The sequence below is a fragment of the Dendrobium catenatum genome, unplaced genomic scaffold, assembly GCF_001605985.2.
Source record: "Dendrobium catenatum unplaced genomic scaffold, ASM160598v2 fragScaff_scaffold_726, whole genome shotgun sequence".
In the NCBI taxonomy this organism is placed as follows: Eukaryota; Viridiplantae; Streptophyta; class Magnoliopsida; order Asparagales; family Orchidaceae; genus Dendrobium; species Dendrobium catenatum.
Genome location: NW_021319188.1, coordinates 250,980 through 264,258, shown reverse-complemented (window position 1 = coordinate 264,258; position 13,279 = coordinate 250,980). Strand labels below are relative to the sequence as shown.

The 13,279-nt window shown below is 35.0% G+C and overlaps 1 protein-coding gene across 1 annotated transcript; it reads left to right on the top strand.

The window, feature by feature from the left end:
* Positions 1–10,550: 10,550 nt before the first annotated feature.
* Positions 10,551–12,508, top strand: LOC110098047. The gene is made up of 2 exons (XM_020824753.2): positions 10,551–11,541; positions 11,637–12,508. Exons 1-2 carry the CDS (start codon positions 10,955–10,957, stop codon positions 12,289–12,291), a joined length of 1,242 nt encoding a protein of 413 aa, XP_020680412.1. The 5' UTR covers positions 10,551–10,954; the 3' UTR covers positions 12,292–12,508.
* The last annotated feature ends 771 nt before the right edge of the window (positions 12,509–13,279 follow it).

Sequence of the window (13,279 nt, the reverse complement as noted above, 5' to 3'; positions counted from 1 at the left end):
TATACAGATTAAAGACTTCAGATTCTGAAACAAACCAGGATGTTCGGTGGTTGGCTTGTGGTTTCACGAACTAGTACGCCTGCAGGAGGAGATGGGGTTGGCTTCTTGATTCGCGAAGGAGAAGAATGGAGACGGTGAGTCCAGAGCTGCGAATGAGATTTTTTTTTTCCTCTGTCGCTCGAAGCCGAAGAGTCCAGAGCGGGATGCGAATGAGGGTTTTTTTTTTCATCTCTGCGTATTAGCTTTCCCTCCTCAAATCGCTGCCGTTGGATCTAGATCCGAACCGGCCGGTTATCAGAAATCGGAACCGGTTCGGCGGTCAGACCGCCGGTTCGAACGGGTTTATCCCGGTTCTCAGCGAAAGCGGTTCTCATTTGAACCTTAACCGGCCGGCTGGCCGGTTCGCGGTTCAACCGGTTGAACCGGCCGGTCCGCCTGCCAAAGACCCGACGTCTTGTTCAAGGCCCGACGTTAAGTCCCGACGTCCTGCTGAAGACCCGACGTCCTGCTGAAGACCTGACGTCCTGCTTAAGACCCGACGTCCTACTCAAGGCCAGACCATCAACATCCGATCTTCCAAGTGACACTGGGACTTACACCTGACTCCTTATCTCCTACCGCCTACGGTCCTTCTGACCACTGTCGCCTACTACGGTCCGTCCGACCTCCATCACCAGACAACGGTCTTTCTGACTACGGTCTCTTGCCGACTACGGTCGCCGGCCGACTACGGTCTCCTGCCGACTACGGTCCCCGGCCGACTACGGTCTCCTGCCGACTACGATCTCCTGCCGACTACAGTTCTTCAGGCCTTTGTCGCCTACTATGGTCCTTCCGACCTCCATCAACAGATAACGGTCTTTCTGACTCCGGTCTCCTGCCGACCACGGTCCTTCAGGCCAAACAAACATGTATATGTAACTCTTACCATGTAATGCAATCTATATGATGTACATTTGCTACATCAATCCAAGGCCTTCTCCTAAGGAAGGGCCTCATTTGTAACCGACTACAAATACTAGTGGATTCATTCAAACCGGGCCAGGCCCCGTGGTTTTTCCCCATTTTTCAGGGGTTTTCCACGTAAAAACTTTGGTGTCTCTTAAGAACGCTACCCCCTCTCACTTATCTGATTGTGTGCTGGATCTTCGTACAACGCTAAGACGTTAAACTATATATTTCTCTACCGCCGCGAATATTCCAGGACGCAACAACTATAAATATAAAATTTTTAATCTATTTATGAATCGGGCCTGGGCCTAGTGATTCATACCACAGTTTATACTTTATAGCCATTAGATCATGGGTTCAATCCCTACTCCTTACACCATTACTCGTTTCTTGGAAAAATACTAGGCACACATGTTCATTTGGCGCTATTGTATCAAGAGTTATACCCTTTAGGGGCTGTTTGGCCAACATGATTTACGCCGGATTTGAGCTGGATTTAGCGCAAATCCTGCCAAACGTGATTAAATATCAGGGCGGAATAAATCCTCCATTTCCCTCTTTTTGCCATAAATCCTGGATTTACTAAATCCTGTAGTTCGGCGGATTAACGGGATTTGGCCGAAGAAGTGCACGAAAGGGAGAAAGTTACCTTTACAGCGAGCGAGCTCCCGTCGTTACTTTCGATCAAAATGTCGTAACTTCTAATCCAACAGGAAGGGAACGTCGTAGAAGGAGCGAAGTCGAACAGGGACGAAGGAGTCTAAAAACAGACTCATCCAAAACTCTACACTCATGCGAATGAATGGATCCGAATAGCAATGACGAAATAGAGAAGGGAAAAGCAAACCCTAGACGCCTCTAAGTTATTGTTGGTTAACTTAATTAATATAATTTAAAATATTAATAATTAAGTAAAACTACTTAAATAATGTTTACATATTAATTAAATTATTATTATGATTATTAATTAAATACTCAATTATTTCAAAATAATTAGTAGGATTAAATATAATTTCAAACCTACTTCCGATCAAAATGTCGTAACTTCTGATCCAACAGGAAGGAAACGTCGTAGAAGGAGCGAAGTCGAACGGTTTTCAATATTTAACCCTCTTAGAATTTAGTAAATCCGAATTTAGAAGATTTACGAAATCCTACTTGAATTAAATGCCCATTAAATATTTTTTATATATATATTTTATCACATGCATCTGCAATATCAACAAAAATTTGAAGATCTTTTTATTGCTCACTATTATTTTTAGTTAATTTCCATTAACTATCATAATTTCAAAACCATGTAAATATGCATCTCCAATCATTTAATATTTTCTAAGTAGGTTTTCTTCAAAAAAATGCTTATTAAACATAATCCCTACAATATTTTCCATTTATCTTTAAATCTTGATAAATATTTACTTCAACCTAAAGCTTTCCTTATTCATATTCTTCTCATATTTAAAACTTAATCCATATCTCAATGATATATTCAAAGTTCTACATCTTTACAATTAATAGAGCTAAATTGATCAACTTCTTTATGGGTCATCTTAATTCACATTTAAATCGATTGTACTTAGTTCATCATATAATATTCTTATTCTTTGAAAAGCTTTAATCATCATTCTTCCCTCAATTTTTAAAAATGGCTATCTTGCAAGATTTTATGATAATGAATGCATGGAAGGAATTTGCTTCCATTAAAGCAAGTTAAAATGGAGTTTTGGCACATGAGTTCGTTATTCAAGTTGAAGGATTTACCAAAATTAATGTTCACCCAAAACTTATTTTGAAGATGAGACAGAGAGATATAGAGAAGTTTTTTCAATGACCATTAATCTAGACTTGGCCTCCATATTCCACAATTTCTAAATTCATTAAAATGTTCAACTTATTTGGGATAATTCCTAATTATTTGATGCCAAATATGTTACCAAGCTTAGGGTCATTTGTTATATTCTTAGGACAAAATAAAGTCAAGTGTAATCTGAATCTTTTTTTAATGATAAAGACGTATAAGGATAAGAGAATAGTTTTATGTTTTTGTTCCATCAAAATGTAAGGATTTGAGAGTTTCTTCATCAAATTATTCTAACCTTGGTTGATCTTGAGTTATCAACTATTGATCATTTGGTGATTCTTAAATTTTGTATAGAAGAGTATGAGCGTGCATCTTAATATCTCATTGATTGGGTTTAAGTCAAGTTGGCTTGACTCAGTGAATCATAATCAAGGCTAGTTGGCTAAGTTGGAAAGATCAACCCGACGAAGTTCTTAGTAATATATTAAGCTCTCCGACTAAGTTTGTGTTAGCCAAAGTTTTATATTCATTGCGTATTCAGTCTAAGAGCCAATAGGCATAATCGCCCAAGTATCACACTACTCACCAGTATTCAACAATTACAATGAAGTTAGCTAGCAACTATACATATATCTATCCCCTATTAAAAAATCATATAAACTTTATGTATTTTTGGCCACAAACTTAATTCTTTTAATAGCAAGAACTTGTTTAATTTATTATGTAGCTTATATTACTCAAACTATAACATTTTAAGTATTATTTTTCTCAACCATAGTCTATAAATAGTGAGTTATATGATCATTTTCTTTAGTCTTATTCTTTTGACAATATCGCAAAATTTAAAATATTCTAACTCTATATCCTCTTATGTCTTTAAAAAATTTATCTTTTTTTAGTTATATATTCGTATCAATAAGGTTCTATTGAATCCTATATCATGCAAGACAAGATGAGTGTGGACCAATGCCAAGAACCAAAAACTAGGCTTTGGAGCAATAATTCATGGAGCAACAATATAAAGAGGTATATGAGAATGGAGAGCTAAGGATTCATCACTAGCAAATAGCTTAGCAAAATGTACAAAGACTCACTAGAATGATCTAAAGAGTTTTGAAGTGTATTCCTATAACCACTCTGCATGTTGAAAATTTTGAAGATGGGTCTTTAAATTCCATCATTTACAAACAACATCAATCATAGAGCATGATTTCAACCCTAATGATGGATTAAACTTATTTGTTTAAAAAGATAGAAAATACTTTCAGTGACAAGAACCAATGTTGATTGTCATGGCTCATTTGTGTTATCTCGAAATATTACACTTTTTTTATAAAGATCATGATCATGATACCTAACAACATTGACACCTCCAAAAGTTGATCAAATGACTAATAAAGCTGAGAAGTTGAAGGAATTTGTCCTTATAATCCTTATATATATAAAAAAAGACATTTGCTGAAGAACAAAAAAAAAACTACACATTGTTGGGGTGCTTCCAACAATTTTTATGAGGAGCACGAGCAAAAGCATCAAAACAAATTAGTCTCAAACAACTTCATTCGAAAGAGGCCGACTCGATTGTTATATTTATGCCTAATCATTAAAGCCCAATTTAAAATTGACTCGAAGATTCAATAAATAGAAAGCCATAACTACCATCAAAGAATTTATATTTATTTATATATCACTTTATGTGGACATTTGGTCTTTGTACTCTCCCTCTTTTTCAACAATGAAGATCTTTGTATCACTTACTATATGGTGGATTTTACAACTGGGTTAGGCCCCATCATATTTTCTCAACTTAATTATAGGCTTAGTATTTAGTAATAATTTTTTTTTTATATTTATCATCGATATTATTTTTTCTATCTTCATTGCAGATAATATTTATAATATTATAATATATGATATATGATAAATAATAATAATAAAATAATATAACTATGAAACAAATTTATTACTACTTAAGAATTTTAATTTTACAAATAGCATATGATTATCCGAATTACTAAAAAATTAAATTCGATATACAACATTTTTATTGAACCGTTTTGATTAATTGAAAAAAATGAGACACTTTGTATTCTTTCTATTTAATTTAAGAGTTCATCACTTCTAGATTTACGGCATAGATTTGATAATTTAAGCTGGCAATTAAGATTTTGTTTTGGATAATTTTCTTATCCTTTTCTAAAGTATATTTTTAATCAAAAATTTTAATTAAAAAAAAATTAAAATTTTAATTTCAAAAAAAAATTATACTAAAAAATTGTTTTAAAAAAGTAGTAAAAAAGTTTTCACAAACAAAACCTAAATAAAAGTTTTGCTATATAAAACAAAAAAAAAAACGACAAGAAAATTATTTAATTGTTATAAATAAAAGCTAGCAATCTTTACCAATTACCATACTCACACATAATTAGTGCCAGCACAACAATACTTACTTTGGATTTTAAGGCAACATTGAATTTCTCAAGAAAAATAATAATAATAATAATAAATAAAATAATAAAATATAAAAACTACAAAAAGGGATAAATAAAATAATTATTAAAAATATGCTTTAATTACCATTTTTAAGGGAAATACTATAAATAAATAAATCAGTTGAAATTTAAAATTTGTAAGTAATAAATTTTTCATTACTGTATTTGATAGTCACCAAAAATTGACTTGATCGAAAATGAATCTTGATGCATAGTTGAATTTAAAACATCCAAAACAAAATTCAGGGCCATCTGAACTCCAATTTCAAGAAACTTACAGTCAAGCTAGATGTCTCAGTGAGATGAATCCAAATCCAATGACATAAAAAATAGTCTGAACCGAGTCTAAATGAGCCCAAATCAAATGTCTAAATTATAATTGGGGCATTCAAGACATTAATCGGATGACCGAACGATCTTCAAATTTAGCATTCTTATAATCCAATCGAGCGACTCAAGTAGAAAAGTCCAACGACCCTAAGATTGCTTAATTATGGTGTCTATTACTAGTCACAAATCAGCTTCTTTTTCCACTTTTGGATGGCTCTACACTAAACATCTTCCTGCTCTTATCCCAACGCTGTTGAGTCACCACCAGTCATTCTATATCAATCTAGCCCTCTCAATGAGCTTTATAAAATCACAAATGTAGAACGAAATCAAAGTCTGCCTTCTACTATCTCTCAAACCTCTTAAGAATCTATAACACTTCTCCTCAGAACTATTAACCAAATATAGGGCATACATGGCTGAAGCTGTAAACTCTGCCTCACAGTATCATCACCTACTTTGTACCTTAAACTAATCTAAGAAATGACTTCTGCATCTTCTGTCTAACAGATTATGGTTCAAACCAGTCTCTAAATGTTTCAGTAAATTTGTAACTTTCTATGATCAAATTTTAACATGAAATTACTTCAGACGATTAACAAAGATTTAACAAAGATGTAATAGGAGTGTAAATCTTACCAAGCATTATTCAAATCTATATAGGTGAACTCATTACTGTAGCAAGGGTCATTACTCATTACACTCACGGATTGCCTGGTCGAGTTGAGTCAAGGCTCCTTGGTGATGAGTACTTCTAGAAGATGAGGTGCTCATTTTTTATCGAGTCTTCATTAAGGTTTCGTTTGGGACAGCTTTCTTATTGCTTTTTAAAACGATTGTCTAATAAAAAAATTTTTGTACTAGAAAATTATTTTAGAAAGCAACGAAAAAATTATGTCAAATAAAGTTTAAATATGCATCAAAACGGATAACATATAGTGCACTTCATGCATCAATTCAACACTCAAACATTCTATAGAGAATTTAAATTTTCAGTAATTCGAAAAAGCAAAATAAAAATATGATAAGTACCAAAAATGTTAATTAAAAAAATAAAATTATTGTAAAATTCAATGGTTATGAAAAATAAAAAATTGAAGAGCTGCTCATCAAACAATTAGCACCTAATTAACGATGCTAATGATGATTAAAATAAAATATAAATCATATCCTATGCGTGCAGTTCAAGCAATTAGAAGGTCTTTATTGTATGAAAACTTGATTTTCTATTATTTTCCTTAGTTTAAAACCTTCCTGATATGAATCTAAAATGTCCTCAATAAATCCTAAACTTCTATTGGTGAATTCTTCTTGTGAGTCATTTACCACAAATGACTCACAAAAATGGAGGTCCTAATGACTCCATATAATTGTAGTTAAAGTTTCGGCTAAGTAATGTACGTGTGCCAACACCATCGATCAATATTGATAGGGGCTTCAATATTCGACTTGACACAAATATCTGACTTGAGCAAGCCCAAACAACAAATAAGGTTGGGTCAACCTGGATAATGGTTGGGTCTGGTTTGGCTTAACGCAAGTGATTCGAAGAAAATTTGATCAGGTCTGGGTTGAACCGTGTTATTAGTTTACATACTGTGTTGAGTTAGGTTTGCGTTTTGAGTAGGGTTCTTGTCCCATTTAACAGACAGGTCAAATTCAAGCTGATTATATTCATGTCAGAATATTTTTTGATCATATCGAAACTCAACTTGTGCACCATATCATAACCATTATCGCCACCTCCTTTCTCACATGCGACTAAAAGCGACATGCGACGAAATTGAAGATTTGGACCAACCAATTTGGTTTGGAACATTTCCTACTCGTAATATGTATTTTTTATCTTGTTGAATTCGCCGTGTGAGGTAGTCGAAAAAAAAAAAGGAATCATTTTAAGTTAATTTGATTTAAATAATAATATTAATTTTGAGTGAATTTCATCATGTTTCCAAATTGCTTTGACTTGTTGCTCTTCCAACAAAGCTCATGCCCGATCTAATATAAATTATTATAATATATAGTGTTTTGTTTTCTGCTACCATCAATATTAATTGCACACTATTTTTGATGTATGTTATCTCATTTACAGCACAAAAAAATTATCAAATTCAGCCCATAAAGATTCAACAAAAAAATTTATAATTTTGATTGAGAATTCTTGATAAGTTTTGACTTATTAAGACTTTCATTTCTATAATCTTATGGGATTGAATTACTCAACAAAATATAAAGTAATTTTCGGGCCAAAAAATAATAATAATAAAATGTTTGGATAGTAACACAATAATTACTATAACATACACATCACTACAAAGCATGAAGGAAAGGTTGTCACAAATATTAAAATATTGAAAGAACAACATCATGTGGCCAGAGCATAATTAGGGTGATAATTTATCATTTCCCTTAAAAATTGAAAGTCAATAATTGTAATGCATTTCTTGCATGCAATTTAAAAAAAAATAGCTTAAGGACTCTTAGATAATCATGAGTTGTGTAGTGGTCTTCTTATATTTAATTTTAGCCACTTTGCAAGACCTTAGGAGATGTTAAAACCAATCCCTAAATTATTCTAGCCAATCCCATATCACCTAATAGGCATTCTAATTAGGTTATCTAATGACCCTCTAATAGTGGATTCTAATTTTTCTTAGTAAATCCTTATTAGCAGCCTTTCAGACATTCTTTAGATCCTTCTAAATGATGTGGCTTAGGGTGCTTGGCGCATTAGAGTTCTTATTGATCCTCTTAAAACAATTTGATATATATGGTATCTCACTTTGGAGCATGCAGTGTCTTTAAGTTAGTGGAACATAAGATCCAAAAATAACATAATTTATTATTGTGGTTTTTTAAAACCTCTAATCCATCTAAACTTAATATTTAAAGATTGAGATGACTATCCTTATGTTCTTTTAAAATCTTTAACATCTCCAGACATAGTATCTAAGAATTATAAATAGATTATCATACTTTCTTTATTATATGTAACACCAAAATATTTTTAACATAAATTTTAGGACCTTAGGATGACATAGCATGCCATAGAGTGGATTGATCTCACCACTCTTGGGTACTTTTTAACCCTTAATGATAAAACTCGTAAGTTACAAATTATGTTAATGATTATTCAGGTCATTAGTAAATTAAATTGAAATAATCTTACTTAATAAAATTAAGCATTCTTATTATTCAAATGTATATATTAAATACTTGATTAGAAGATCATCAAAAGAAACTTAACACATTTAATGCTATGATAGATGCATTCATAGGCATCCTAAGACTATAACATACTAAGGTTTTTTTTTTTCTTAGAATGTTGGGCTAGTATAATGTTTGGATGTAATCATGTGCACTAGGATAAAGATATTTTGTGTAGGTGTTTTATTATGTAGCACCCTATAAAGCACTAAATGCATGCTTAGCACAGTATTGTGCAAGACCCAAAAAAAAAGAGAGGAAATTTATGTATAATGGCTGATGATCCACATATACTCTCATTCTACTTATGTATTTAGTTTAAAAAAGATTTGTAGACATGTAGGATGATTCATTTGTGAATAGGAAGAGCTCAGTTCAGATACATTATACACTACATGAAAACATGTCATTACCGTCAAACTTTCCGGCGGACATACATCTGTTGGAAAAAGAGGTGGAGTAACCGATAGAATATACACCAGAAACTTTACGGTGAAATTATCGGCATAAATTCGAACGTGATGATGTCGGTGTATATTCCAACATTTTTTTTCTTCTGTGTATTTTATTTTTCAGCGTAATGTTCACAAGAAATTACCGACGTAATCACAGACGGAAATTCCACCGGCTCACTTAAACTCGACAAAAAAAATTCATGTGTATTATCCACAGGTAATGTTACTGGCGGAAAATCCTCCTGAAAGTTCGATGGAGAGAGCCCTATTTCGACAGCTCTGTCATTTTTTTCTCATTTTTTCCCTCTTCATTTCAGTTCGCTATACTAGCGTCTTAGACCTGCCTCGAACGCTGACAACATTAAAGTTCACCGCCTCCGTTCCGTCCGTTGCCAAAGTTCACGGCCTCCGTTCCGTCCTTTTCCAAAGTTTGCAGGTAATATATTTTTGCTTGGTGTATGAATTTTGTTGATGATATTCTTCTTATTTATGAGTCTAGAGAGAGATTTGGTGTGTATATTTGTAATTGAGATTAATATCTTTTTGCTTTAGTCATGGATGTTCTCATTAGACATTTGCAAGATAATGTACCATGGTGTATGCTTTTTGATGATGATATTCTTCTTGTTGATAAGACTAGAGAGGGAGTTGACGTTAAACTTGAATTATGGAGGTCAACCTTAGAGTCTAAAGGTTTTCGCATGAGACATGAGTTGATCTAAAACTTAATATATGGAGTGTAATTTTAGTAGTAATAGACCTAGTTGAGGGATTGTGACTTTGGGTGATGATGTCATAAATAAAAGTACAATTTTTTTATATCTTTGATATATTGATGGTGAAATAGATAAGGATGTTATCAATAGAATTAAAGTTGGATGGTTGAAGTGGAGGAATGTATCGGGCTTGTTGTGTGATAGAAAAGTCCCCCTCAAACTTAAGGGAAAATTATATAAGATTTTGGTGAGACCTGCAATGCTTTATGATGCAGAATATTAACCATTAAAAGAGAAGCATATTATTAAGTTAATTGTTGCAGAGATGAGGATGCTCAAGTGGATGAGTGGATTTCTAACATTTACATCAAAAGATGCCTCGATGTTTAAGAGTCTAGGTTATTTTACTTATGGAATTTCACAACACAACTACTCTGCCCTGAGTAGTGTATATAATTTTTGAAAAAATAAATACAAATGTATATATAGATTTTTTTCTTCATATATTATACTTGTTAAAATTAGTCGATAAGAGATTGGGTCTACAGCCGAGCGGTCGACGGAAGAAATTCCTCTCATCTAATCTTGGCTCAAATCCACTAACTGTCCCCGAAAAAAAGGCTGATAAGTCGTATTCATTTATTGTAACAAATTCTTAGATCATAATGAGCGAATATCTCTTGAGTTAAATCTAAGTAGATTGAGTTAGCTTGATTCGAACGTAGTCAACTTAATTTTGACCCAGGCTGGTTTGCACTGTCAATGCAAAAATCGAAAGAGTGACAGCTAATAAATAAAGTGTAGCAGTACAGGAAGAAGCTGTGCAGTCGTGGAACCGTTACTGTAAGCTTCCCAATGCCGTCTTCCTCCACTCCACTACTGCCAGCCTGTTCATCGGACAAACATTTCTCCCTCTTAAAACCCCTCCCAACGAATCCCACCTGACTCCTCCAACTCTCTCTCTCTCCTCCTCCGATCGATTCATATTTTCCCCTCCAGTCAATGGACCCCTGCCGCTTCGTTCGGGTCCTGGTCGGCAACCTCGCCCTCAAGCTCCCCGTCGCCTCCGGCCCCGCCGGCTCCGGGGTTCACCCTTCTTCAACTCCTTGCTTCTGCAAAATCACGCTTCGAAATCTCTCCGATCAGATAGCCCCCTTACCGCTTCAAGATTCAGCAACTGATTCCGGCCTCGCAGCCGCATTCCACCTCAGTCCTGCTGAGATCGAGCGGCAAGTTTTCAAGTCGAAGCTGAAGCTGGCGATCTATACTGGCCGGCGCGGATCCACCTGTGGGGTGAGCTCAGGCCGGCTGTTAGGGAAGGTAAAGATTCCGATTGATCTTAGGGTGGATGATAGGGCTGTGGTGTTTTATTCTGGATGGGTCGGAGTTGGGAAATCCAGCAAAGGGGCATTGGCGCAGTTACATCTTGTTGTGAAATCGGAGCCTGATCCGAGGTTTGTTTTTGAGTTTGGGGGTGAGCCGGAGTGCAGTCCGCAGGTTTTTCAGATCCAGGGTTTTCTTCGTCAACCAGTCTTTACCTGCAGATTCTCCTGCCGAAATACAAGTTCCGATCGAAGCCTCAGATCCAGGTTCCAATCACATATAATCTACTTTAATTTGTTGCCATAAATGTAGCTAGCTTAATTTACTAATTCGGATTTGATGCTTTTGCTTTGGTATTCAGATCATTTTCCACCGAGATCGGTAACCGAAAAAGCTGGCTGAAGAGGTTCGGATCAGAGAGCGAAAAACCGGGGAAAGAAAGGAAAGGATGGTCCGTAACAGTCCACGACCTCTCCGGCTCTCCGGTAGCCATGGCATCAATGGTGACCCCTTTCGTCGCCTCCCCTAACAGCGACCGCGTTAGCCGTAGCAATCCCGGCGCATGGCTCATCCTTTGCCCGGAAGATCTGACATGGAAGCCATGGGGCCGTCTCGAGGCCTGGCGCGAGCGCGGAAGCGACGCTCTCGGCTACCGCTTCGAGCTCCTTCCCGACGGCGTCGTTCTCGCCGAGTCTTCCATTAACACCTACAGGGGAGGCCGCTTCAGCATAGACCTCACCGGCGGAAGCGCAGGAAGCCCGGGGGGTAGTGGAGAGCTTGGTTATCGCGGGTTTGTGATGTCGTCGACGGTGGGAGGTGAGGGGCGGCCGGAAAGCCGGCCTGTGGTGGAGGTTGGTGTTCAGCATGTGGGATGTACAGAGGATGCGGCAGCGTTTGTTGCTCTTGCGGCGGCCATCGATCTGAGCGTTGATGCTTGTCAACTCTTCTCTCAAAAGCTTCGGAAGGAGCTTCAACTGCAGGTCGCCGGCGGCGAGGTCGATGGCAGCTTCTTGTGATGCGGGTGCCGTTTTGGGTGGCTTTGATTTTTGATAAGCATTTTTGTTTTGTTTTGTTTTTGTATATAGTGACTAGTGTCGTGGGTTGGGTTTTTTTGGCTGCGGCAAATGCAAAGAATTTTGGGTGTTAGTGGCTGAAATTCTGGGAGGGAAGGAGAATAAAAGATTTGCTGTTTTTGTTAATATGTTGTTATTATTTAAACGAGTAATTAAGAAATTTGAATTTTGTTAAATTTAATCAGATATATATTTGCACTTGAAAGATAGAGATTTTGTATTTTTGGCTAATTATTTTGAGTAAAAATTAATTAATTAATTAATTAATTAAATGTGAATATTTTAAATATAAATGAATTTAAAACATTTACAATAAAATATTTTCCTGAAAATTTAATTAATTTACTGTCGGTCATAATCATGAATAATAGGTGGGCCGAGGCATGTGGTGCCACACTGTCAATCCAGGAAGGACGTCCGGGTACCACGTAATTTGGATAATGGAAATTATATTTAAAAATAATTATTTTAAATTTAATGAATTCATTTCTAATTCTTTAAAAATCAATTACGCTTCCAATACTATTTATTTAAATAAAAAAACTTAGTTAGAATATTCTTATTTAATTTATATCATAATTATTTTAAAAAATAATGTCTATGAATTTATTATGGGGGGATTTGCATGCATAATATAAAATTTGCATAAACTTATATATTTAACACCTGTAGTTTTATATATATTTATGGATAGGTTTAGTTTCTAAATAATATAAAAATATAATTTTATCACGCACAAATGTCCTCCTATATTTAAATATAAAAATTTTAAAATTAAATTTAGGACCACTTGTACTAGCATAAATGTGATTTAGACAAATTTATAATCAAATCGAACTTCCGACAAGACCAATCTATCAATACTTAAAGTGATCCGATCCAACTCCAAATGAGTCCAAATTAAGCATTTGAAGGGTAATTGAAAACTTTA

Coding starts and splice junctions, on each gene's coding strand:
- LOC110098047 (XM_020824753.2), top strand. CDS start 10,955: ATGGACCCCTGCCGCTTCGTTCGGGTCCTGGTCGGCAACCTCGCCCTC. Junction 11,542..11,636: donor GATCGAAGCCTCAGATCCAG/GTTCCAATCACA, acceptor TTTGGTATTCAG/ATCATTTTCCACCGAGATCG.